Source organism: Capricornis sumatraensis, chromosome 18 (genome assembly GCF_032405125.1).
Source record: "Capricornis sumatraensis isolate serow.1 chromosome 18, serow.2, whole genome shotgun sequence".
In the NCBI taxonomy this organism is placed as follows: domain Eukaryota; kingdom Metazoa; phylum Chordata; class Mammalia; order Artiodactyla; family Bovidae; genus Capricornis; species Capricornis sumatraensis.
Genome location: NC_091086.1, coordinates 14,565,253 through 14,591,499, shown reverse-complemented (window position 1 = coordinate 14,591,499; position 26,247 = coordinate 14,565,253). Strand labels below are relative to the sequence as shown.

Genomic DNA, 26,247 nt, shown 5'->3' with positions numbered 1-26,247 from the left:
ACAGTGGCCTCATCAGCCTGAACTTATTGAATGTAACAAGTTTCAGGTTACCTGAGAACTGTTCCTTGAGGTTTGATTTAAAGCTGCTCAGACAAGACTGCAAGCGGTGTGCAGGTGGCTACAGGCCCTTGGAAGGCAGTGACTCTGAGGATCCCCGCAGTGTGATGTGTGGAGGACATAGTAGCTGCTCATTCTTTATCTATAGTATGGCATGTGCGTGTCCGTTACACACCAAGCAGCCCTCTTAGGTTTGCAGACACAGCACTGAATACACAGATGAAATCTTGCTACTCCTTGGCTTTCATCCTAACGAGAGAAAAGAGACAGGGAACAAATGGACAGATGTTGCATTCTGAAAACTGGAAGCCCTGACTATGCGCATGTGCTCCCAGTGTGTGCAGGGGAGACGCAGGGAGTCAGGTGGAGATGCACCCCACCCCCCAAGGAGCACATGGTCTCCTGTGGCCTTGTTCACGGCCTCTGCTGCCAGGGCTTCTCCTAGGTGCCCGTGCCTGGGCCCTGGGCGCTCTCAGCGGAGGATGCCGGCCGGCTGAGTGCTGTCCTTTGCGCTGCCTCTGGGTCTGGTTTCTCCTTCCAGCCAGCGGCAATTATGACTCCCCAAATCTCAAAGTGAGTTAGAGACTGGGCATGATGACCTGTAGTTTCCAAGCCTGGCCTCCAGGATACAAGCCTGGCCCGAGAGACTAGCCTGGGTGCAGAGAGCACCATTTACAACGCTGCATGCATGAGGTACATGTGGTCACTTTGAGCCTACAGCGTTCCCCGAGCATCTTCCCTGGGTGTCTTAAGGGAGGGCTGAGTGCATCTGGAAGGAAGTGGCCGTGCAGCTCAGATACCAAGGCTGCCCAGAGGGGGCTCTCTCTCTTCTTTTGGTAGTTGAATTCTATACTTGGCTTTCTGGGAGGAAACAGTCACTATGGAAGAGTTTTAGAGCGAGAGCAGTGATTTCCCTGAGGTCATAGACTGTGGAACACTGCAGTGCAGCCTTTTAAGAGTGGAGTGAGTGTTCATTTTCTTTATGTTTTTATGTATTTTAGGTGGAATATAGAAGTTTCCCAGGTTCTTTGCAGTCAGAGGTGAGCTCTGCATACTTTAAATATGTCACCATCCTTTCTTTGTTTGTGCATAATGAATGCTTTTTTAAAAACTTGACACTCACAATCTTATTTTTCAGATTATACAAGCGATACAGAATTTAACTCGTCTCTTATATAGCCTTCAGGTAACTATGCTCTGACCCTGTGAATGTTTTCCCTCATGCAATTCACTTTATTTGATGAGTCCCAGACTTTAAAAATTAGAACATTTGAGAGGTAATGAATGATCTTAAAAGAACACCAACCCTCCACCTCTACCCCAAGTGTAACTCTGCTGATGCTTTGAGCTTCACCTGGTTTTGTAATCACGAGGCATCACCATTACTGTAGTTTATATACCATTCTTCTCTGAAGCCATAAAACAGTTCATATCTTTAAAAAATATTGATGAATATGATCTGGCTGGAAGTTTGCAATGAAACTCTTAAGTGAGTGTAGTATGACTTCACATTTTCTGGTGAAAACTTAAATTCACACCTAAACTCTTTTCACTTCCACATGTGGCCTTAGGCCTTTGGGGCAGTCAGTAATTCACACGATTTTCCATCGTTTCCTTGGTTCATCCGCCTAACATTTATTGAGGACCCTCCCTGGGCCAGGCACTGTGATGAAGGCTGAGCACAAAAGGGCAAGTGGCCCACAGGGTCTACCATCAGATGGCTCCCTGTCTGTCCAGGAAAGACAGGCACCCTAAAAATGAGGGCTCTGTGGCTGGATGATCCCCTGAGTCCTGCACAAGAAAGGCGGAATACATCCAATTGCTCAATTTGTGAGTTAAAAAATATTTTTAAATGATGTGAAAGCAATGTTTATAGACAAATTTATAGAAAAATCTTGATACATGTAACTAAAATGACTTGTGATTCTGTGGAGAGACTTACTGTTGTCTGGGGGTATGTATTCCTCCAGTTTTTAGAAATCATTTTGTGTGTACCCTTGGAGCCTGTACCTCTCTATTCATCAGTTGTCTCTATAGCACAGTTGTTAATGGGTGTATAATATTCAGGTCTATGGAATTAATCCATTCCTCATAGTTTATGTCTTCCCTGGTGGCTCAGATGGCAAAGAATCTGCCTGTAATGCAGGAGATCCACGTTCGATCCCTGGGTCAGGAAGACCCCCTGGAGAAGGGAATGACGACCCACTCTAGTATTCTTGCCTGAAGAATCCCATGGACAGAGGAGCGTGGCAAGCCACAAAGGGGTCACAAAGAGTCAGATACCACTAAGTGACTAACACACATATACTTGTCTGTTAATAATACCATAGCACACGTCTTTGTGCACTGACCTCTTTGAACATATCTGAGTGTATCCTTAGGATAAATTACTGAAATCAGTTTTTGAGGTTTTTGAAAGACATTGTCAAAATAATTGCACCCCTCTCTACTTCTCCTCAATTTGAAAATAAGTCAAGGTAGCTCGTGACCTTAATTTGCATTTTTTGGTTACTACTGAAATTAAACTCCTGCCCCTGCTGGTTTATTGTCATTCAGATTTCATATCTTAAATCTGTTGAATATTAAAAGAAAATAAAATCTGATACTGTTTTCATCAGAAAAGATAGTCAAGCTACATTGCTCTTTTGTTATTGAGTCAATACTTTGACTGCATCAGGATGTCTCTGATGTTCTACTGATCGTCTGCCTATTCTTGATCTAGTACCATTATCTTATCTATTAAGATTATTAAGATAAGTACCACTCTTTTAAATATCTGAATGTTCTTTCATAAAAGCTTTTGAATCACTCTGACAAATTTCTTAAACTTATACTGAGGTAGTTTAATTAAAATATTACTATATTTATGAATTAAGTTGGGGAGAATTGGCACTTTGGCAATAATTGGTTCTCTTGACTGAGAATATGTTATTTTATGTTCTGTTGGAAATCTCTGTAATTGTCTTCATGTAGATACTTTTTTTCTGCTAAGTTTATTCCTGGATATTTGTCTCTGTTCCTATTGTGAACAGAATATTCTTTTTTTCATTATGTTTCCCCAATATTGGTTGCTGGTATGAATACAAGTATTGAATTTTTTTTTAATAGGCCAACTCATTGAATTTTTGTTTTAGCAGGGCTTTTTTTTTTTTTTTAATCTTTGGAGTATTCAAAGTAGAAAGTAAAAAATTGAAAGTAATGGTATTATGGCTACTTTTCAATAATTAAATTAATTTTATTTTCTTGACTTACTCCTTTGGTTAGAAATTCTGAAATGTCTTAATAGTGGCCATAGTAATATTAAATAGTAAATAATAGTGGCCACCCTTGTCTTATTCAAGATTTAGTGGGAATACCTTTAATGTCTTACATTATATATGCTAGTCTGGGGTAGATGTTCTTAGAGATTAATTTCTCATATAAAACAAATATTCTTTCTTCTACATTTTAACTGAGAAGAAATATAGTGTAAGTGCAGTTCATTAACTTTTGGGAGATGAAAACATTGAGTGTCCCAGCTTGTTTGCCAGGTGAAAACAACTCACAAGGTTCTGTCTGTTCTTTTCAACCTTAAGTGCAGCCCTCTGTGGATTCAAGGTTCAGAAAAGCTGGGTGACCTAAATGACCTAGTTTTTGGAACATTAGGTTGAAGCAAATACCAAACTCTATAGTGTGTCCTCTTAACCAAAGCTTTTGAGCTGGCTTAAGGGTATGTGCTCTGAAAGATTTCTGTTCATGGCACAGCCATCTCCTTTGAAGCCGAATCTCTCATGCATGATTAAAGTTTTTTACATAGCATTTTTGAATCAGATGAAAATGAAATTTGATCTCTATGTTAGAAGAATAGAGTTAGAGATGAGGTACAGGCAAGACAGAAAGGAAAGGACACACGTCAGCAGAGAGAGGTTGAGAGAGACTTGCTATGTGTGTACTTAGCTGCACAGCAGAAGCTAATACAACATTGTAAACCAACTATAGTTCAGTATAATTTTAAAAAAGGGAAAGAGAGTGAATTGGGAATTTCCCTATGCTTGAAAAGTAAGTGCTGTTCTCTGTCTTACATGCAAACATAAACTTTAAATGTGCAGATGAATATCCAATCTTCAGATTTCACCCCTATGCTACAGAAGAGAGTTGTTTTATCCCAAATGTTACATAGATGAAAAATACTTCATGTTAGTGTTTAATTAGTCTAATTGTAATCCTCACCTGAGAGTTACCATTGCCTATGGAAGTTTTGGCATATAGAATATTGGATTTGTTGGTTTGTTTGTTTTACTCTGCTGATGCCCTTAGGAATTGTTAGAATTAGCTGGTGATGTACAGTCTACAGTTTGCTTTAGCCAGGTCAGCAGAGTCCTGAATGGCTTATTATTTCACATTTAAAGATCTGAGTTATTAGGACCTATTTTCAATGGTATCGCTGTTTTCTTTATAATAACCACTGAAAGACATTAATCAAATATTCATGTGAATTTCAATTTTTAATTGATTTTCACATTTAGAAACATTTCATTTCAAAAGACCTCACTGAATACATTTTTGAGTCTTGTTCTGAAACAATTACTAACTTAAAGTATGCTGTAATTCTTTAATCTTCAAGAGTATAGGAAACTGCTGACTTAAAGAACTAATGGTCATATCCCCATCTTCTCAGCACCTGTTACATGGATAGCTTTTTAAATTTTTAGGAAAGGAAAATGAGAATTTATCCCTTGGAGGGTAATAATTTCTTATAACAAGGACACACACATACCCAGTCTGTGGCTATTTTCAATTTGTCCCTTCTCTGTTTCTTTGTGCTTTCAATGGGAACTTTTGAAAATAAAAGCTTCCAAGGGCATTCACATTTTTTTGTTTTGTTTTTATTATGTGGAATCCTTCCGAAAGTTGGTAGTTATTTCCTGTGATACTGCCAAACTTTTAATAGGTAGATACCATAACTCAAAGACAATTTTTAAAAAAAATTTGATTGGTAATTTCCTCTGGGTTTTAGAGTATCTATGTCCCCGTAATCATTCCAGCCTCCTTTTAGCATTCTATCAAACAGATGAATTTCAGTTTAGTGTTTTGTGCATGACCTTCCTGCTATAATACAAAGAAACAACAGTAATGAGACAAGCTTTACCAATTATATATCTCCTAAATATGATATTAACTGCTATGATAAAAAAAGATACTTAGCAAAGCTTCCAAATGGTTGACTTTTATGTCTTCACGTATGTCATGTAGCTTAAGTAATTTCTGGTTGGAGACTCAAGAGGTACTTTCAGATTTATATAGATTCTTAAGTTCTCCTGAATTACTGACTGTCAAGACCTCAGAAAGATAATGTGGCATAGCACAGAAAGGCAGTCTTGTGAATTTATGGACTGAATTCTTACTCAGAACACTTGCTTAAATATTATCCAACAGCATCAACAAACCACATTTCCAAAGGAGGGAGAGAATATTCCTTTTGGTCTTTATTTCTTTTGTGTATACATCTCAGACTGTACCAGTAAGGAAATGCAGACAAGCCTGTCTGAAGTGCCAAGGCCAGTCTCGGGAGGTAACTTAGAGCAAGGAGAGAAGTGTTCAGAGAGAATCATTCGGTCATACTTTCATGTGTAGAGGTGCTGCCAACTCTCGGCGCGGACAATACGGACGCCTTTGCTTTCTTGCCCTCTGCTTTGACAGGCCGCCTTGACCATTCAGGATAGCCACATTGAGATCCACAAGCTGGTTCTCCAACAGCGGGAGAGCCTGGCCCCGGGCCCCGCATTCCGAGGCAGCCCCTTTCAGGACCAGAAGTCCCGCAGCCTGGAGAAGCAGCAGGAGCTGGCCGACACCCACAAGCTGCAGCTCCAGTTCCAGCAAGACCAGCACCGCTGGCTCCGTAGGTGCGACCAGCAGCAGCGCGAGCAGGAGGCCCGGGCCAGCTGGCTGCAGGAGCGCGAGAGGGCGTGCCGGGTGCAGGAGGAGCTGCTGCTCAGGAGCCGGGGCGAGCTGGACCAGCAGCTCCAGGACTACCAGCAGAGCCTGGAGCGGCTGCGCGAGGGCCAGCGCCTGGTGGAGAGGGAGCGGGAGAGGATGCGGGCCCAGCAGAGCCTGCTGCACCACTGGAAGCACGGGCGGCAGAGCAGCCTTCCCGCCGCGTTTTCTCCAGGAACCCTGGAGGTATGGGGCTCCTGTGCTCACAGAAGCAGAGAGTAAGACGGCTTCAGTCCTGGTGGTTTGGGAGGCTTTGAACACACGTCTGTCTTTTTGCTGCTCCTGTAAGAGCTCGCAAGAGTTACTCAATGTGTAGGGAGCAAGAGCTGGGAACTTCCAGAGACAATACACATGCCTCTTGACATATGGACATTTGAAAAGTCTGGGTATTTCTGGATCATGGGTTCATGGTACTCATGATAGATGCCCTCAGTACCAAGGGAAGCAATACAGAATCGCGTTGTCCCAGTGAGGCGAGTTTTGTCCTGGAGTCTGCCTGGGCATGAGTGTGTTTCACGTCTGAAGACAGATGTGCTCTGGTCTTCAGAGTTCTGTAGAGATTTACCTTTCAGTGGATCATTAGCTAGGAATGTGCACAGGTACTGAATTTAACAAGTATACTACCTATTATTCCAAGCTTATTCTCTTTTTTGTAAATTTGATCTAAAGTGAAAGTCTCCTTGCAACCCCATGGACTGTAATCCTTGGAATTCTCCAGGCCAGAATACTGGAGAGGGTAGCCTTTCCCTTCTCCAGGGAATCTTCCTAACCCAGGGATTGAACCCAGGTCTCCTGCATTGCAGGTAGATTCTTTACCAGTTGAGCCACAAGGACCTAGTAAATTCAAAATCCATTTTTCACCAGTGGCAGTTAACGTGAGTAGTTTAATGTTTAGTCAGAATAAAACCTTTTGAAAAGTTCCGTGTTTCATTTTGCACCCTCTTGAGACACTCTTGACAATTTCATTTGTCCCAGGAGTTTACTTTTCTGTACTGTGTGCACGTAGATACTTTTTAATGATAGTATATAAAGTTGTAGACGTTGATCAGCTTATAAGAATGATCTGTGTTATATTTTATTTTCCTTTCTAGTTGGCTAAATTATATTTGTTGCAAATACCTTACATATACATGAATGTTTTCAACTTTCATTTAGCGAAAGTGAGAATGCTATTCCCTTAAAGTAGAAATACTTTTCATGACAGTGAACACTACTGAACAGGTTTTTTCATTTGATTTGTATTTCTTTTAAGATATGCTATGTTTTGTTAATTGAAGTTTTTGGTACTGGCTTATTAAAAGAGGATGGGAGGAGGGAGTCAAGGGTAATATCCTCTACCATACTCATTGAAGTCTTGGTTGCTAAATTCTATTAGGAATAAATACGTTATAAAACTGGTGCAAATTGCTAAAGAAATTATTGTGTTTTTTCTTACACAGGTAATGGAACTTAATCGGTCTGAGACTTTATGTCGTGAAAATTCATTCTTCTTCAATGAAACTTTAGTGCAGATGTCACTTAACCCTTTGAACAAACCGACGCCACCAGATATCCATCAGGATGCCGCTTACCCCCCAGCCGTATCTCATTCTGATTTGGTAAGGACTAGTGAAAATCAAGTAGACCTCAAGACGGACGTTTCTCAACCCTCAGATATCAACCATGAACTGTGGATAGCGGCTGGGGCCTGTCATCAGATACCCCCTCTCCACCAAAGCAGCAAGGATTCTTGTAAAAATGGTAATTAATACTTTACATGTCATCTGTGTAGTTTCCACAAGAAGCTATTTCTCTGAATGGTCTGCTCTTCTTTAGAGCAGATCAAAGTGGGCCCTAGAATGGGAATACATTGGTGCTGCTGAGCGGGAGTTTGCGGCATACGCTTTTCTTTGGGGAAGTCTGGCTTCCATCGCTTGTGAGAATCGAGACAAGCTAGAGCATGGGTGGAGGGCTTAGAGGATGTCACCGAAATGTGAGAAGCAGACAGGATTATCGTATCTGTGGGTTAAATGATAACTTTCCCCTGAAAAGTGAAGCAACTTGATATTTATTCTTCACTGTAGATCTGACCACATCCTGATACATATCCTTGTTGACTCTCAGAAATAAAAGACATGGACAGGGTTTGTGGTAGGGCTTTATTGTCTCTTGGGGCAATTTCCTACAACTTTAGTAAAGTCTTCTGTACTGCTGTTAAACACTCCAAATGAAACCATTAACATCATCTGTCATTTTAAAAAAAAAAAGGTGTTGTGTCTCCTTAAGTACCTCATAATAACACAATTTGCTAATCCCATTGAAACATTTGTCACATATAAATGAAAGGCAGCTCGAGTTACCAGCTCCATGTGAATCCAAATGATTTAAATCTATGTCTATTATAAATTGTTTTCCATGGGATATGAGGTAGGGAATGAGAAGAACTTGAAACCTCTCTACCGAAAAACAGATGGCATGCAATAGAATAAACAAATGGCTGGCCACATGGATGGGAAATAAATCACCGACAGCAAAATGTTTCAGAAACATGAAGCAAGCAGAGGTACAGGGACCTTCAGAATTGGACAGAGATTGGTTTCCATGCTTCATAGATGTGCTTAGCTTGTCTGGAGAATAATTTGTCAGCAACAAAAAGGTTTGAATGTGTCCAGCTTCTTGGAATTAGGGAGTAATAATTCTGACACTGTTTGAAAGTAGGTCTGTTACTAACCCAAATTATGTTAATTCTTTGCAGTGGATAATTCTTTACATTATTTGGTCACTGCTGTAACATTTCTTGTCAACATAGAATGAAGTCCTTCTTTATCATTTCAAATATTCTTTAAATAAAAAAGGGGGGAAAATGGAATAGTGAATTGAGATCTAAAATAGGGGCCGAATGTAGAAAATGTAACCCCTTGAATATACTGTCTTGCAGCTCTAATATTGTAGAGACCATACTGTAGAATGCCTTCTCCTGGTACATGTTGCTTCGCTGTGTGCATTCATTAAGTTGCTATTTGCAGTGCTTTCTGTGTTGTCAGTGTGGTTTTGCATGCCAGCTTTGGGATAATTCAGAAACTCAGTTTGAGTTAAACCACATTCTGCTTTTGTTTGAAATACGTAGTCCTACTTTTTCTGTATCTCCCATCTTTTTCTGTTGAGTTGTGCTTTAAAGTAGAAAGCTTTTAAACATTTGGCTGCCTGCTTGCAGGAGATAGAACATGTACTAAGGAAATAAACAGTGATTATATACAAAACCCAGTGTCTCCACATGTAAGGAAATAAATATAGCCAAGGAAAATGCTGAGAAAATGTGCTTCTGCTTCAGATAGTGTGTCCAGTATAGGCCAAGGACACTCAGGATATTGATATAAGAGAGCAAAATCAACTCTGGCCCTCCTCTCTTGGGAGCATCCTGGTGTGTGCAGGAAGGATTAGATCAGAAATGCAGTGTGGGCTGTTAAGCATTGGAGTTTTGCAACTAGTCAAAAAAACTCTATTTATGTTGGTTTACTTAAGCATGATAAGCAGTTTCTGGAGGAGAGAGAATAAAGTCAGAGATTAGGAGGAGGTGATAGGCAAGTGGAATGAAAATTGGATAGATACTCTTAAGAGGGTTGTCAGGGCCAGATAAAATTGTTCGAGCCATTCCAGAGCTTTCACGGTTCTCAGAATCGAAAGTAGCTCAAAATAAGCCGCTGATGGTGGTCTTCACTAGACTTTTTCTGGGCTTTCCTTGTATGCCTTTGGAGGGGGGCAGGAAGGGGGAAGCGGGGCAGGGGGAAGCTGGAAGAAATCAGTCCAGGCTGTGCTGGTGGAGAGGGGCCAGTCCATGTGCTAGGATTCAGGACAGTGCTATGTCGGCGTCCCCTGCTTTCACATTCTGCTGCTCTATCGTGGGGTGAGTGGCCTTCAGGGACCACTGCTCTCACTAACAGAATTTACCTCTCATGTTCTTGGCTGGTGTTTTTGTTAAATGTGCATTTAACTGTGGTTTGATGTCATCAGTGGGCTATTTTCGGGCAACCCCCTAAAGAATCATTTGCTCTTTTGTCTGGTCTTGTGTAGGGTGCCTGAGAGCAGCTCAGATCAGTGGAAATGTGAATTTGGGGAACAGTGAACCTAGTGGAAGAGAATTGGGTGTAAATAACATTCCTGAACGTGTTTAGCCGTCGCCCAGATTGGAATTTTCATTTTGGTCGCTCAGGCCGACCTCATCAGACGTTCTCCTGTGCTCTTTGTGTTCTGGTCGTCACCGATTTTTCGGTGTCTCCATCATTAGTACCGCCACTGACAGTTACCGGACACTTAACCCAATCTGAAGCACTGTGCTAAGGTTTTATGTGGAGAAATCCGTTTAGTACTAACAACCACCCACTGAGATGACTCTGTTATTGTCTCCATTTGAGGGGGAAAATGGAGGCAAGAGAGGTTCAGTGATCTGTCCAAGGCCAGTAGCTGGTAAATAGCAGAGCCGGAGATGAACTGGGAAGACTGGCTCTGGAGCCCATGCACTGAGCTGTCACATTGTACGTTGCTAATTTCTGGAGTGCTGTTTTAAATTCTCCTTTTAGAAGAAATTGGAGTAGAATCCTGTTGTAATGTCTTGGCAGGAAACTAACGTTGAAGGCCTAGTTCTTTGTGGTTGTTGTTGCTTTCGTTCCTTCCTTCTCTTTTTTAATATTACCATTTGGAAAATATTTCTAAATCATTTGGATTGTGGTGGTCAGTGGTTGCATGAGTTCTGAGGATTTTCAGATTTCATAAATACCCTTTAGCTTCACATTTTCCCCTGCTGCCGCTGCTGCTAAGTCACTTCAGTCATGTCCAACCTTGTGCTACCCCGTAGACGGCAGCCCACCAGGCTCCCCTGTCCCTGGGATTCTCCAGGCAAGAACACTGGAGTGGGTTGCGATTTCCTTCTCCAATGCAGGAAAGTGAAAAGTGAAAGTGAAGTCGCTCAGTCCTGTCTGACTCTTAGCGATCCCATGGACTGCAGCCCACCAGGCTTCTCCATCCATGGGATTTTCCAGGCAAGAGTACTGGAGTGGGGTGCCATTGCCTTCTCCGCATTTTCCCCTATTAGACACATTTTCTTAAGGATCGTTTGTGTCTCCAGTGTTCCCTAACAATAGCCCTGTGTTACTTGTAAACATTTTTTAAGGTAATACTTTATAAAGAGCGTTACTTGCCAGTTTTGGAAGTTGTCTCATGAACAAAATTCTTGATGTTTTAACATCAAATTCAAATTGGTATTTGATTTTATTTATAGTCAAAGAGATGCTTGGTTTATGAATGTAATCTGCACTCTTCTGAGGGACACTAGCCAAGACTCCAGAAAATTTGAATTTCTTTAAACAGTGTAGTCCCCGTAGGACAATTGCTATATAAATGGCCCCATGAAATGCTCAACTGTATTACTCTTCTTAAAGGCAAAAATCAGCAAAACCCACCTTCTTTCTGTGCCGTTTTTTTTTTTTTCAGTTTTAGAATTCCAGAACGATTTACTCAGCGTCTCTGTTAGTTTATATTTGTTGTTGTTGTTTAGTCACTAAGTTGTTCCCACTCTTTTCAACCCGATGGGCTGTAGCCCACCAGGCTCCTCTCTCCATGAGATTTCCCAAGCAAGAATACTGGAGTGGGTTTCCAGTTCCTCCTCCAGGGCCTCTTCCTGACCCAGGGATCAAACCCACGTCTCCTGCAGTGCCTGCATTGGCAGGCAGGTTCTTTACCACTGAGCCACCTGGGAAGCCCATAGTTTATATGTGCCTTTGCCATTAATCAACAGAGAAAATATGGTATGATAATTAATCTGAAATATTCTTAGTCTCCCCTTTCAGTGATATTTTTATCTGTACCTCAATATTTGCAGGTTACCAAAAAATTCCTTTTCAGCAAATCATAATTTTTCCATAATGTATATGATAAAATTTAAATTGAGAACCAGATTTCATGCATTAGTCACATAGTTGACTTTGGAAAAAGAATAACTTTATTAAGTTTGAATTCCAGAAGAGTGTTTCCCTTTACTACATGTTAGAATTTAGTGCCCATCAAAATATTTTCAGATTCAAAGCATTGTATTCAGAATATTTTGTCTTGGCAATGTTGTCATATTTTTTTAAAACACAGCTGTGTTAAGCTTTCAGTGACTTTTTTTTTTTGACATATGGAAATATAATAGAAAATTTCCAAATAAAAGCTACGCTCTAGTTAGTATTTAATAGTGTTTAAGAAGTGAGTAGGTGATAATTTCTAACATTTAAAAGATATTCTATAATTCAGAAATGGGTACCTTATTTGTGTATTCTGTGTGAAAAGAAGCTTTTGCCAAAGACCTACAGGCAATTTCCCATAAGCCTGAACCTGGCATTAGGTAGTATAAACTTCAGTGACAAAGAGGTATTTGAAAAGGTGGATGTATTAGTTTGCTAGAGCTGACATAATAAACTACCACAGATTGGGTAGCTCAAAGAGAAGTTTCTTTCTTGCACTTCTGGAGGCTGGAAGTCCAAGATCAAGGTGTTGGCAGGATTTGTTTTTCCAAGGCGTCTCTTGGCTTATAGAGGGTTGTCTTCTCCCTGCCTTCACGTAGTCTTCCCTCTGTGCAAATCTGTTCAAATTTCATCTTAAAGGACGTCAGGCATGTTGGATCAGGGCGTGCGTTAGTGACCTCACTCATTTACTTCTTTGAAGACTCTATCTTCAAATGCATTTTGAGGCATTAGGGGTTAGGACTTCAACATCTGAATTTATGGAGGGGGACACATTCTGCCTTTAACACAGGATAAATTATTTTCTCTTTGCTATTTTTAGGTGCCATGAAAGCTTTAATTAAAAAAAAATACCAAAGTTGAATTGTAATTTAACTACAGTATGAACTTTTAAAAAACAAAAAAACAAAAAAAAGTTGGTTAGAGGAATTTTTAAAAATGCAAAACAATAAAATTGTGATAAATATCTATATTCTTTATAGATATAGGTATCTGTTATCAAGCCTCTGTCAACACAGTGAAGGTGAAATTGTTGCTCAGTCATGTCTCACTCTTTGCAACCCCATGGACTGTAGCCCACCAGACTCCTCTGCCTATGGGATTCTCCAGGCAAGAATACTGGAGTGGGTTGCCATTTCCTTCAACACAGAAATTAGGGCAAAAGATGTTTATAGATTCATTAGGATATTTTTCCAAACCTAGACCTTAATTAAATAGCTTTGGGAATTTTGAACTCTATGATTGGGAGAGAATATCAGATTCCTTTATTTTGAATTGCTTAAATAAAATCAAATCGGAAGGGTTGAGAATATTCATATGGCATGAAATTATTATATCTATATCTATGGGAGTTCATAGAGGTCAAAACTGGGAAATTATTGATCAACTCTATCTTTTTTTCTAGAATCTTGGCTATCACTTTGGCTAACATTTTAAGGGAAACCATAATACTGCTTGCTCTCCGTCATCCGCATCACGACAAGAGTATAAACAGCTGGGCTCAAAGGCTTAATTTTAATCTTCCTCACTGATGAGTGGAGGTGATTGACTTTCACCTTCTGTGGATTTTGTACCAGGAAAGGGAAACATGCCATTTACTTGTAGAGCCTGGTGAGCCGTGGGTGCTGGCTGCCAGCTTCCTGATTGCATAGTTCTCTGGGGGCAGGTTGGCTGCGTGAGCCATCTGGGCCAGGGCCATTCCGCCGCAGTGAGCAGAGCCCAGCACACAGCAGGCGAGCAAAACCAGCAGGTGGGTGGGTTCCTAGGCAGCCAGCCAGCCGTGGGGCTGTCTGTTTTTCCCCGCCGAGGTTCCAGGCTGGTTTGAACAAGCTGCTGAAGTGGGAGCCTACTCTGTGTGAAGGATTCCAGGGGTTAGGCCTGACCTTGGGTCATCCTTAGCTGAAATAAAAGAACACCTCATATGCATCTACATACATACATATATGTGCAGACACAAGTTCGTGGTCTATGGCTTGCATATTTGACCTCTGTAGTACAGTGTGGCTTTATTCTCAAAGTGATTAAGGGTTGGGTTTGGAAGGAAAGTTTGTAACCAATTTTGTACCAAACCGGCCTGCAGGATAAGGCGTGCTCCTGTCTGTCTCTGTGACTCCTGGGATAGTGACCCAAACTGGGCAGAGAAAGCATCACATTTTCACAAATCCCAATCTGGGGGCTGTCTATTCTTTCATCCCTATCCATCCAACCATGAAAATTTCATTTTTAGGGCTTACTTAAAACATTGGGTGTTCCACTAAGGACTGATGTGTTTTGTGTTTACCTAAGAAAAATGTGACCATCTGGTTCAGCGTGGGTGGCAGACTTTGCCTTACAGGACCACATAGCGAATGCTTGGGTCTTTTCAGCCCATTGGTCTTTGTTGCATGTAGTCAACTCTGCCTCTGTAGCTCAAAATCAGTCATAGAAAATACATTAAGAATGAGATAAACTGTGTTCTAGTAAAATTTTATTTGTAAAAATAGATGGTGTAACTTGTTTTTTCGTTTTCACTTAAATTGAGGAGGTTATATTCCTCCTGGCTTGAAATTAGTCTGTTGAAATTAGTAATGTAATCTTATATGGCACTTCATGGCATTTAAAACGCAGTTGAATTCATGATCTCATATGTCCTTTACAAAAACCTTGTGTGTTGGTGGTGATTGTCTCTGTTTTTCAAAGACAACTTTTCTTTTTCACTTTCTATTCATTCAGTCCCTGTGAGCAGATGAATTTAGAAAAATGGGGTTGAGTGTACTGGATGGAATTAATGCCAATGGATTGAAACCCAGAGAGACTTTCCCCCCTACTCCAACTCCTTAAATCCTGTGATGGTGTTGAGGAGGGCCCCCTCTAACTATGAGGCTCATGAGAAATGAGATGCCACGGTTAGGGTTGGCTGCTAGAACCATGGTTCTAACAGTTTCTGCAAGAGAGCAATAAAACAGAGGAATGCATTCCTCTGCTCAGACATTCTGATTTGGTTGGACTTGGATGGGCCTGCAAATCTGTATTTCTAATGTTCTTCTTAGGTGGTTCTGAAGTAGCCATCCTGTTAGCTTTCCCTGAACTGCCAACCTCAGTGCTGGGCTTGATGTTAAAGAACCCCAGTTCAAATGCTAACTCAGGCTCCTATGCCTGATGGGTGATTCCTAAGCCTTAATTCCTCATCTGCACAAAAGAGAAGAAGTGTTAGCAGAACTTAAAAAAAAGTGCCAAGCATGTTCTGGGTCCACTGAACTTCAGCTTTATCCCCACCTGGCAGAAAGAATTCACTGTAATTGTGGTTCAGAGGTGGCTGCTGATAGAAATGAAAATGTCTCTTGGTGGCTCAGACATAAAGGATCTGCTTGGAATACAGGAGACCTGGGTTCAATCCCTGGATCAGGAAGATCCCCTGAAAGAAGGGAATGGCTACCAACTCCAGTATTCTTGCCTGCAGAACTCCATGAACAGAGGAGCCTGGCAGGCTACAGTCCATGGGGTCACAAAGAGTTGAACACAGCTGAGCAACTAACACTTTACTTTCCTGAATGACAGTAGGAAGCCAGTAGTTTCAAATACAATTTTTTAAAATGTAAATTGGGGAAGTTTTCACTCAGAATGGAAGTAAAATAGGATATAAAGGGTTGGCTCCTCTTCCATATTGGCCTAAGAAGTGTTGGTTAGTTTATTACCAGAACTGTCTTAGGGAAAAGTCACAGCATTTTGTTTCCCTTTGTTCCTCTCTATAGAGGAAGAACGTACATCAGTCAACCATGTTTTCAAAACCAAATGTAAGAGAGATTTTGGCAGCAAGACTGAACATCTCAATTTGGGATGCAGAACACCCAACCCTCATTGGCTGCACTATATAAATGGTTGCATTACATCAATGTATCCCCAGGAGAACTTATAGTAATAATTGAGTTCCCTGAATAGGCTTTCCTCCCAGAAAGAAAACGTTAAGAATGCCCAATAGGAATATTATGGTTTAAATCATTTTCCCTTTTAAATTTAAAAATTGTGTTCTGGTTTATGACCTTAATTTCTTTTTGAGTTCAGTTATCCTGAATTGATTTGTTGTTGTTAGTCCTGGATAAACTGAGAAAAATCAAGGCTCAGAATCACCAGGAAGCACCCCTTGTTAGCACTTCTCATAATTTGAATTAATGACATGTGTAATCATTTATGTAAGGACTGCCTGCCCCGCTGTAGAATAAGCTTCAAGGGCATGGGGAGCTCCATGTACCTCCTTTGTTAATTGCTCCATCACAGGCACCAAGCACAATGTTTGGCATGACGTGAATGAAGGAGTCAAGATCCCCACTTGCAGAAATGAAAGCAACGTTTGGCTTGACTGAGGCATTGAGAGATGTTGAGGAAAGACAGCAGACATGTGAGGTGTGATGGTAGTTAATACAGACAGATTAGACAAGTGCTTCAGGATAGCTACCTGGATTGAGTGAGTTTGAAAACTTTTGTCAGGTGGGTGTATGTAAGATGGCATTTTTAAAACGTCAGGATAACTATATGATTGCTTGCCTTAAATACTTTTCTGGATGCTAAGTAGCAAACTTTAACTAATACCAACTCTGGGACATCGTGAAGGACAGCGAAGCCTGGCTAGGTACAGTCCATGGGGTTGCAAAGATTTGGACACAACTGAGCTACTGAACAACTTTTTTTCTTCATTAATGTTGAAATAAATTTGTCTTCGAATGTATAGTCTCACTTTTGAGTTTGATATAGGTACTCTTTGTTCAACTCTGGAGAACATCTTTTTCTTTTTCCTTTTAGAATATTGTATGTATAGCCCCAGATGAATATGTGCAGCAAATGAAAGCTCAAAAAGTTAAAACATCTTCTCTATAAATGCCTTAATTTATCCTAAACAAGTGGAACTGAATTCATCCCTGTCATTTTAGAAAGACGGCATGTAAACAATTTTGCATTGAATTGTTACATCAGTGACAATTAGTCAGCCTGTCTGTTCATTGGGGTATTTCTTTTTAACCATAAAGTAGTACTCTTGCCTGGAAAATCCCATGGATGGAGGAGCCTGGTAGGCTTCAGTCCATGGGGTTGCTACAAGTCGGACATGACTGAGTGACTTCACTTTCACTTTTCACTTTCGTGCACTGGAGAAGGAAATGGCAACCCACTCCAGTGTTCTTGAATCCCAGGGACGGGGGAGCCTGGTGGGCTGCCGTCTGTGGGGTCACACAGAGTTGGACACGACTGAAGCGACTTAGCAGCAGCAGCTCGAACACCAGTAAATTAAACATGGGCAGCTAGCTCAGCATCAGTGAAACACTTTCTTAAACTTTTTCCTTCTGCTAAATCCTGCTTAACAGTCCAGTGTACCTCCCCAGGCAAAACCATTAGTGTTTGTTTCATTAAGTACACTCCTAGAATGGGAACCAGTTTCCCTAGCACCACCTTCTGCTCATCAGCCTTAAAATATTGCCTGAAAGATCACATATTTATTATAGCAATCTTAAAATTAAATGTGATCACATCTTAAGAAATATATCCATTTGCTCTGCCCCAGACAGACTGATGGAAAGGCATCTATGTGTTCTCAGCTAGTCAGTTTCCAGAAACAGCTGGCTGAGGGGGTGAAGTCTTGTCCTGTTGTTCTGCTCAGTCTTTGAGCCAGATGATAAATAAGCCAAGGCTGGGTTTTAATCTGTGGCGATGCTGATTTGCCATGGTAAATCACTGTAGAGTTTATTTAGAGAAGGGGCCGGGGTACCCATTCTCATTCTAAGCGAGATATTAATTCAATTTATTTTGAAATGTTAATGCTTGGTTTGAAGGCTTACCTAAGGAAAACTGTGGTCTTGCAGAGGCTCCCAGTTCTGTAGGATAGGACTCTGAGCCTTTTTGCTAAATAATTTCACAGTGAGACTGTGCAAATTTAATTATTTTCATGGTGACTCTTCCATAGCTCTCTTTTCCATAGTTCTCTTTGTGCAAATTCCATTATACACTACAGCTTTTTCTTCCTAAAACATAACATGCTGAATGTTTGGATTAAGTATAGAATATTTGAATCATCTGCCAAAAAATACAGGAGACTCTACCGCTCAGGTGAATTGAGGTCCTTTTGTAAGGACTGGTGCTGTTGCTGTAAGGCATTGGAAGAAGCATTTACAAGCAAAACATTGGCAGAGCTTTAATTTTATTTAATGACCTGCTTCCTACCAGTGATCTTGGCACCCTGTGCAGTGATTTGCAATCAATTAATCACACAGAATGTTGTAACACTGCAATAAGGGCCTTGCGCTCTAAGAGTCTCATAAATCCACCAGCAACAAAAAGAGGAACTGCGTGCTCAAAGCCCTCTCCATGCAAAACTCCAAATCAGGAGGTGATTTTAATGCTCTGTTTTCTAACACATCCTCAGAAACCTCAGTACTCCCTTGTAGGTTCTGAATTTTGATTGCTGTTTCTCAAAGACGGTTTGGGCTGTCAGTTTAGGAGTCTCTAAGGGTTCAGTTTAGACCAGTCATTTAGATGGGAGGGATTCTTTTTTTCTTTTTCTTTTTTTAATAGAACAAAACACAATTATTGCAGGGCAATTGCTCTACAATATTGGTTCTTCTGGATTGCTGGGAGAAAACTATGGCTTTGGTTATTTCCCCTGAATTCTGGGCAATCATGCTCAATTGCAATAGGTCATATTTTTCAGAGTATTTTAGGGGATGATTCAGAAAGGAAGCATGTTTTCATCCTGGGGATACACTGACATTTGCTAGAGGCAGATGGCAGAAGATGGGATGGTGAGATATTAGAAGTCACGGAGAAAGAGACTTCACATACTTGGCTTTGCCAAAAACTTCTGGAATCTGGGTGTTTAGTATCTTAGGCTTGTATTCTTGTCATTTCAGATGTACCCTTGCAGTTGGGCTATGCTGAATCTTTTTTCTTATTTTAGCATAGTAAATATGGAGCCATTAAATATTCTTAAAATTATATAAGCCTAAACTCTTGGATAGATGTAGGTTGTGTTTTCTTGACTTGTTTCCATATGGCTTTGTTTTGAGGATGTTCTTATAACAAGAATATGGAATGTGTAATTCTTAATGTATATTCCATCTGATTAAAATGGAACCTTCTTTTAAGAAGCTAAAGCCTTTTAGAGCTATATCACTTCCAGTGAGTACATTCAACTTCTGACTCTTGATGAATTTATTCCTACCAAAAAAAATCATCCTATTTTTGATTACTTGTAAATGTGTCCAGATTGGCATGATAGATTATACACAAAACAGAGCTCATATTGTATTTTTAGGTGCTTGATGCTTCTGTTTAGCATGAGCTCTAAAATATACCCACAAAGTTTTGCATGTGTAGACTACTTTTCACTGGCACATAAATTGGAAGGAGAAAGTGTAAGGATCGTTTGGGCCAAAATGTGATGGTCTGTTAGTGTATAGTCATGAGGCCCTATCCTACATCTGGGCTCCAGTGTGAGGAAGCACAGTCACACACTGATGTGTCCCCGAGGATTGTGAACTGAATCCCATCCCTCTTGAAAGGAGAATGCATCAGGACTGCAAGGAAGAAGGTGTGTTTGGCTGCCTTTTAGGGTGCTCCACTCAACTACCTGCAAAGATGTTTTTTTTAATTTAGTTATTTTATGCTGAACAAGCAGCCCAAGGTAAAGCATTGTGAAAGATCAGATACTGCATTTGTCTTTAATGAGCTCCCTGTGTGCTGAGCTGAGTATGGACATGGGAGAAAAGCTTAAATCTTAACTGTATAAGTGAAATACTGGGGAAAATCATGTTAAAATGATCCTACTCAAAGAAGTTAGCATTGCTCCTAATAAGACTATGGAAGAGTTTTTGCACATACTACTGCCAGTGAGATAAACTATTTCATCTTCAAATTAAAATATTTCCTCTTCAAAAGTTCATAGCAATACAGGCATACCTCAAGAAACAAGGAAAAAGTCAAATAACCTAACTCTACACCTAAAGCAACTAGAAAGGGAAGAAATGGAGAACCCCAGAGTTAGTAGAAGGAAAGAAATCTTAAAAATTAGGGCAGAAATAAATGCAAAAGAAACAAAAGAGACCATAGCAAAAATCAACAAAGCCAAAAGCTGGTTCTTTGAAAGGATAAATAAAATTGACAAACTATTAGCCAGACTCATCAAGAAACAAAGGGAGAAAAATCAATAAAATTAGAAATGAAAATGGAGAGATCACAACAGACAACACAGAAACACAAAGGATCATAAGAGACTACTATCAGCAATTATATGCCAATAAAATGGACAACTTGGAAGAAATGGACAAATTCTTAGAAAAGTACAACTTTCCAAAACTGAACCAGGAAGAAATAGAAAATCGTAACAGACCCATCACAAGCACAGAAATTGAAACTGTAATCAGAAATCTTCCAGCAAACAAAAGCCCAGGTCCAGATGGCTTCACAGCTGAATTCTACCAAAAATTTCGAGAAGAGCTAACACCTATCCTACTCAAACTCTTCCAGAAAATTGCAGAGGAAGGTAAACTTCCAAACTCATTCTATGAGGCCATCATCACCCTAATACCAAAACTTGACAAAGATGCCACAAAAAAAGAAAACTACAGGCCATTATCACTGATGAACATAGATGCAAAAATCCTTAACAAAATTCTAGCAATCAGAATCCAACAACACATTAAAAAGATCATACATCATGACCAAGTGGGCTTTATCCCAGGGATGCAAGGATTCTTCAATATCCGCAAATCAATCAAGGTAACTCACCACATTAACAAATTGAAAAATACAAGCCATATCATTATCTCAATCGATGCAGAGAAGGCCTTTGACAAAATTCAACATCCATTTATGATAAAAACTCTCCAGAAAGGAGGAATAGAAGGAACATACCTCAACATAATAAAAGCTATATATGACAAACCCACAGCAAACATTATCCTCAATGGTGAAAAATTGAAAGCATTTCCTCTAAAGTCAGGAACAAGACAAGGGTGCCCACTTTCACCGCTACTATTCAACGGAGTTCTGGAAGTTTTGGCCACAGCAATCAGAGCAGAAAAAGAAATAAAAGGAATCCAAATTGGAAAAGAGGAAGTAAAACTCTCACTGTTTGCAGATGACATAATCCTCTACATAGAAAACCCTAAAGACTCCACCAGAAAATTACTAGAGCTAATCAATGAATATAGTAAAGTTGCAGGATATAAAATCAACACACAGAAATCCTTGCATTCCTATACACTAATAATGAGAAAGTAGAAAAAAAAATTAAGGAAACAATTCCATTCACCATTGCAACAAAAAGAATAAAATACTTAGGAATATATCTACCTAAAGAAACAAAAGACCTATATATAGAAAACTATAAAACAGTGATGAAAGAAATCAAAGAGGACAGATGGAGAAATATGCCATGTTCATGGATCGGAAGAAGCAATATAGTGAAAATGAGTATACCCAAAGCAATCTACAGATTCAATGCAATCCCTATCAAGCTACCAGTGGTATTTTTCACAGAGCTAGAACAAATAACTTCACAATTTATATGGAAATACAAAAAAACCTCAAATAGCCAAAGCAGTCTTGAGAAAGAAGAATGGAACTGGAGGAATCAACCTGCCTGACTTCAGGCTCTACTACAAAGCCACAGTCATTAAGACAGTATGGTACTGGCACAAAGACAGAAATATAGATCAGTGGAACAAAATAGAAAGCCCAGAGATAAATCCACACACCTGTGGACACCTTATCTTTGAGAAAGGAGGCAAGAATATACAATGGAGAAAAGACAATCTCTTTAACAAGTGGTGCTGGGAAAACTGGTCAGCCACTTGTAAAAGAATGAAACTAGATCACTTTCTAACACCACATACAAAAATAAACTCAAAATGGATTAAAGATCTAAACGTAAGACCAGAAACTATAAAACTCCTAGAGGAGAGCATAGGTAAAACACTCTCTGACATAAATCACAGCAGGATCCTCTATGATCCACCTCCCAGAATACTGGAAATAAAAGCAAAAATAAACAAATGGGATCTAATTAAAATTAAAAGCTTCTGCACAACAAAGGAAACTGTAAGCAAGGTGAAAAGACAGCCTTCTGAATGGGAGAAAATAATAGCAAATGAAGCAACTGACAAACAACTAATCTCAAAAATATACAAGCAACTTATGCAGCTCAATTCTAGAAAAATAAATGACCCAATCAAAAAATGGGCCAACGAACTAAGTAGACATTTCTTCAAAGAAGACATATGGATGGCTAACAAACACATGAAAAGATGCTCAACATCACTCATTATCAGAGAAATGCAAATCAAAACCACAATGGGGTACCACTTCACACCAGTCAGAATGGCAGCGATCCAAAAGCCTATAAGCAATAAATGCTGGAGAGGGTGTGGAGAAAAGGGAACCCTCTTACACTGTTCGTGGGAATGCAAAGTAGTACAGCTACTATGGAGAACAGTGTGGAGATTCCTTAAAAAATTGCAAATAGAACTGCCTTATGACATAGCAATCCCACTGCTGGGCATACACACTGAGGAAGCCAGAATTGAAAGAGACACGTGTACCCCAATGTTCACCGCAGCACTGTTTATAATAGACAGGACATGGAAACAACCTAGATGTCCATCAGCAGATGAATGGATAAGAAAGCTGTGGTACATATACACAATGGAGTATTACTCAGCCATTAAGAAGAATACATTTGAATCAGTTCTAATGAGGTGGATGAAACTGGAGCCTATTATACAGAGTGAAGTAAGCCAGAAAGAAAAACACCAATACAGTATACTAATGCATATATATGGAATTTAGAAAGATGGTAATGATAACCCTCTATGTGATACAGCAAAAGAGACACAGATATACAGAACGGACTTTTGGACTCTGTGGGAGAGGGAGAGGGTGGGATGATTTGGGAGAATGGCATTGAAACGTATACTATCATGTAAGAAACGAATTGCCAGTCTATTTTGATACAGGAAACAGGATGCTTGGGGCTGGTGCACTGGGATGACCCAGAGAGATGATATGGGGTGGGAGGTGGGAGAGGGGTTCATGATTGGGAACTCATGTACACCCGTGGTGGATTCATGTCAATGTATGGCAAAACGAATACAGTATTGTAAAGCAAAATAAAGTAAAAAAAAAAAGTATAAGACATAAAAAAATTTCCTCTTCAGATAAGAGATAGAGATATTAATACATAGAAATGGTAGATAGTTTTTAGAGATGATTATTTTGTTGTTGTTTGTTTTTTTTTTTAGATTATTGGCTAACTTTGAGAATGTGTTCAAGAAAATTTCAGAAAATGTATTTCATGAAGGGCTTAATTAAATGATTGATGTAACCTGGACCCAGAAAAAAAAATGCTAGGGCGGAAACCTGTCTAGCAATATCATTTTTGACCAGAATAATCAAGACGAGACATACGTTCATGTCAGGAGAGTAGGTGATGTGTTGTTGTCTGTCATTCAGAGATGAAAAGATAAAGAATCTTCCTTCTCCCACTTCCTAAACCAAGTTTCAGCAAAAACTAGACTAAAATGATACTCTTCCAATGTAATGAACTTAAGGTACAGTTTCTGGTACTTCACTGTTAAATGAAGGGTTTGAATGAATGAATGATTAACAAGTGAATACATGAAGGAATAAACTTGATTAATATTGAACAATGGAGCTGACTGAGTGGCAGAGTGGTGAAGATAGCAGGCCTGGGTTAGATTCCAGCTCTGTCATTTACCACCTGTGAAAACCTAAGCAAGTGTTTAAACTTGGTCTGTTTCAGTGTCCTCATCTATTAAACTGGACTTCTGATACTATCTGCTTTGCAGGAGGATTTTATAAGACCAAACATGTAGAATTTGGCCACTTTGGAAGTTCTCAGTAGAGAAAAGTTATTTTCAGTAGACATAGTTATTGTCACTGGTCCTCTTTTATCTTCTGTTAAAAGAAGAATGAATCATTAGGAAGAGCGATCAGTCATTTCAGCCATTTGGTTACTTCCAAAATAGCTGCTCTGGGGACCGGAAGGACATATTATGTCTCGTTTGAGTCTTATCTAAACAGACACTTCTCAAAAAATGTTCCATAGAAAGTTCCCATAATCAGATGATACTGGGAAGTGGTGGTTTGGAGACTAAACAACTTCTTCAAAACTTTCATTGTGCTCATGTGTACTGTGAATCTCCAAAAGTGGCACTTTCCAAACCTATTTAACCACAACATCCTCTTCTCCAGCCCAGAATCCTGCAGGGCTACTATTTCTTAAAATATACCAGTGGCGGGGGGGGACAACAGTGATGTAAGTGGGTGTTGAAATAAATTCTATGTACATAGCACACCCTTCTTTCCCCTCCCCCCCCCCCCCCCGTAGGAACAATTGAAATCCAAACAACATATCCCGACATGATTTACCACGTGGGCTGTCTTTTGAATACCAAATTCAGCACAATGAATATAAGATGTAGCTTTGTTTATCCCCAAGGCAAGCATTTGGGCCGGTGGATAAGGGCTTGTGTCCAGTACTTAGGTCTTTTTTGGGTCACCTTTCTTGGACTTATTCAAACATACCATGTGCTGAAATTAGTCATCGCTGATGAAGCACAGGGGGTTACGTGTTTGGGCCTGAAGGCCTGCTCTGACTCTGATCTCTCCATCTCATTGCATGCTGCCCTGTCCCTCCTCTCTGTGGTCCAGCCGTAGGAAGTTTCTCCACTTATGTGAAAGACCCCTCTGCTTTTGTATATCTGTTTTCCTCTGTCAGGAATATCCTCTCTTCCACCCTTTATTCCCAACCTGATAGACTCTTGTTCATCTTTCAACACCCAGCTCCAGGGTCACTTTTTTCCAAATGTCTATCCAGACCTTCCTGATCTGGGTTAGGGCGCCCCTTGAGATTCTGTAGTGTCCAGTAGATCCTTGTATTACTTTCCACCATATTGTGTCACTTGTTCTCCCTCTGGACTCTAAGTTGCTGTATATTGTTTGTTTGAGACATTTACTTACATCAAATGCTCTGGCATTAACTCTATTATTCATTTTTGTGGAAAGAATGTCAAGGCACAGAATACCACTATCATTCTAGTGAATGAGTGAAGTCGCTCAGTCATGTCTGACTCTTTGCGACCCCATGGACTACCAGGCTCCTTCGTCCATGGGATTCTCCTGGCAAGAATACTGGAGTGGGTTACCATTTCCTTCTCCAGGGGATCTTCCTGACCCAGGGATCAAACCTGGGTCTCCTGCATTGGAGGCAGACACTTTAACCTCTGAGCCACCAGGGAGAAAGCTCCCTTATTCTTACCAACCAACCCTCCCTCCCAGAAGCAGCTACTCATCTGCTTTCCATCAAATGCAGGTTAACTTTGCTTATTCTAGAATGAAATGGAATCAAATCCTATGTACCTTTATGTGTCTAGGTTTTTTTTTTTTTTCTTTGCTCAACATACTGTTTTTGAGATGCATTCATGCTGTTGCGTGAGTCTATAGTTGGTTCCTTTTTATTACTGAGGAATCTTGCTTAGATGATTTTATCACAATTACTTATCCAGTCTTCTGTGGATGGATACCTGGCTTATTTCTAGTTTTTGGCACTTATGAATAAAGCTGCTGTAAATAGTCTTGTACAAGGCTTTTTGTGAATTATGTTTTCATTTCTCTTGGGTAAATAAATCAGAGTAGAATTCCTCCTAGAATAGGTGCCTATTTAGCTCTTAAGAAACTGAAACAGTTTTCAAAGTGATTGAATGGACTATAAACTTCTTGGGTGCTGAGACAAAGTCTTGTTCAACTTGGTTTCACTGGTGTTAGACCCAGTGCGGGGCACAGATTAGGCACTCAGTGTTGATTGAAGGGTGAATGGACAAGAAGCTCAAAACAGTGTTCTGCCTGGCACACCCTCTACTAACGGAAAAAGAAAATTAATGCTTTGTCCATCAGAGAAATGGAAACTGGCTAACTGTGGCTTATTCCAAGCAGACGAAAAATGGGGAGATAACAGCTCTCTCTTGACAGTGCCATAGACCTACATGTGCAGGTGAAGCCAAGTGTGGACATGGGACCATAGAAGGATCCTGATCACCAGCAGCTGCCAAATTACCTCCCAAAGTTAAAACTCCCTGCACTCCCATTCAAAACCTTTCACAACCTACTCTTCCAGCCCACCCCACCTTTTGATTTACCTGCACAAACTCATAATTCCACCAGACCAAACAGCCCTGTCTCTCTCTTTTTAATAGCATCCAGC

The 26,247-nt window shown here is 40.1% G+C and overlaps 1 protein-coding gene across 2 annotated transcripts in view; it reads left to right on the top strand.

Annotated features, from left to right (window-relative positions):
- The window catches only part of ARHGEF28 (Rho guanine nucleotide exchange factor 28), a 134,342-nt gene that overhangs the window by 86,546 nt on the left and 21,549 nt on the right, over nt 1–26,247 (top strand). For both annotated transcript variants that reach the window (XM_068990373.1, XM_068990372.1), the window contains 4 exons: nt 1,059–1,097; nt 1,196–1,243; nt 5,737–6,216; nt 7,470–7,770. In XM_068990373.1, coding sequence (XP_068846474.1) covers nt 1,059–1,097; nt 1,196–1,243; nt 5,737–6,216; nt 7,470–7,770 — 868 coding nt within the window. The remainder of the gene's footprint in view (nt 1–1,058; nt 1,098–1,195; nt 1,244–5,736; nt 6,217–7,469; nt 7,771–26,247) is intronic.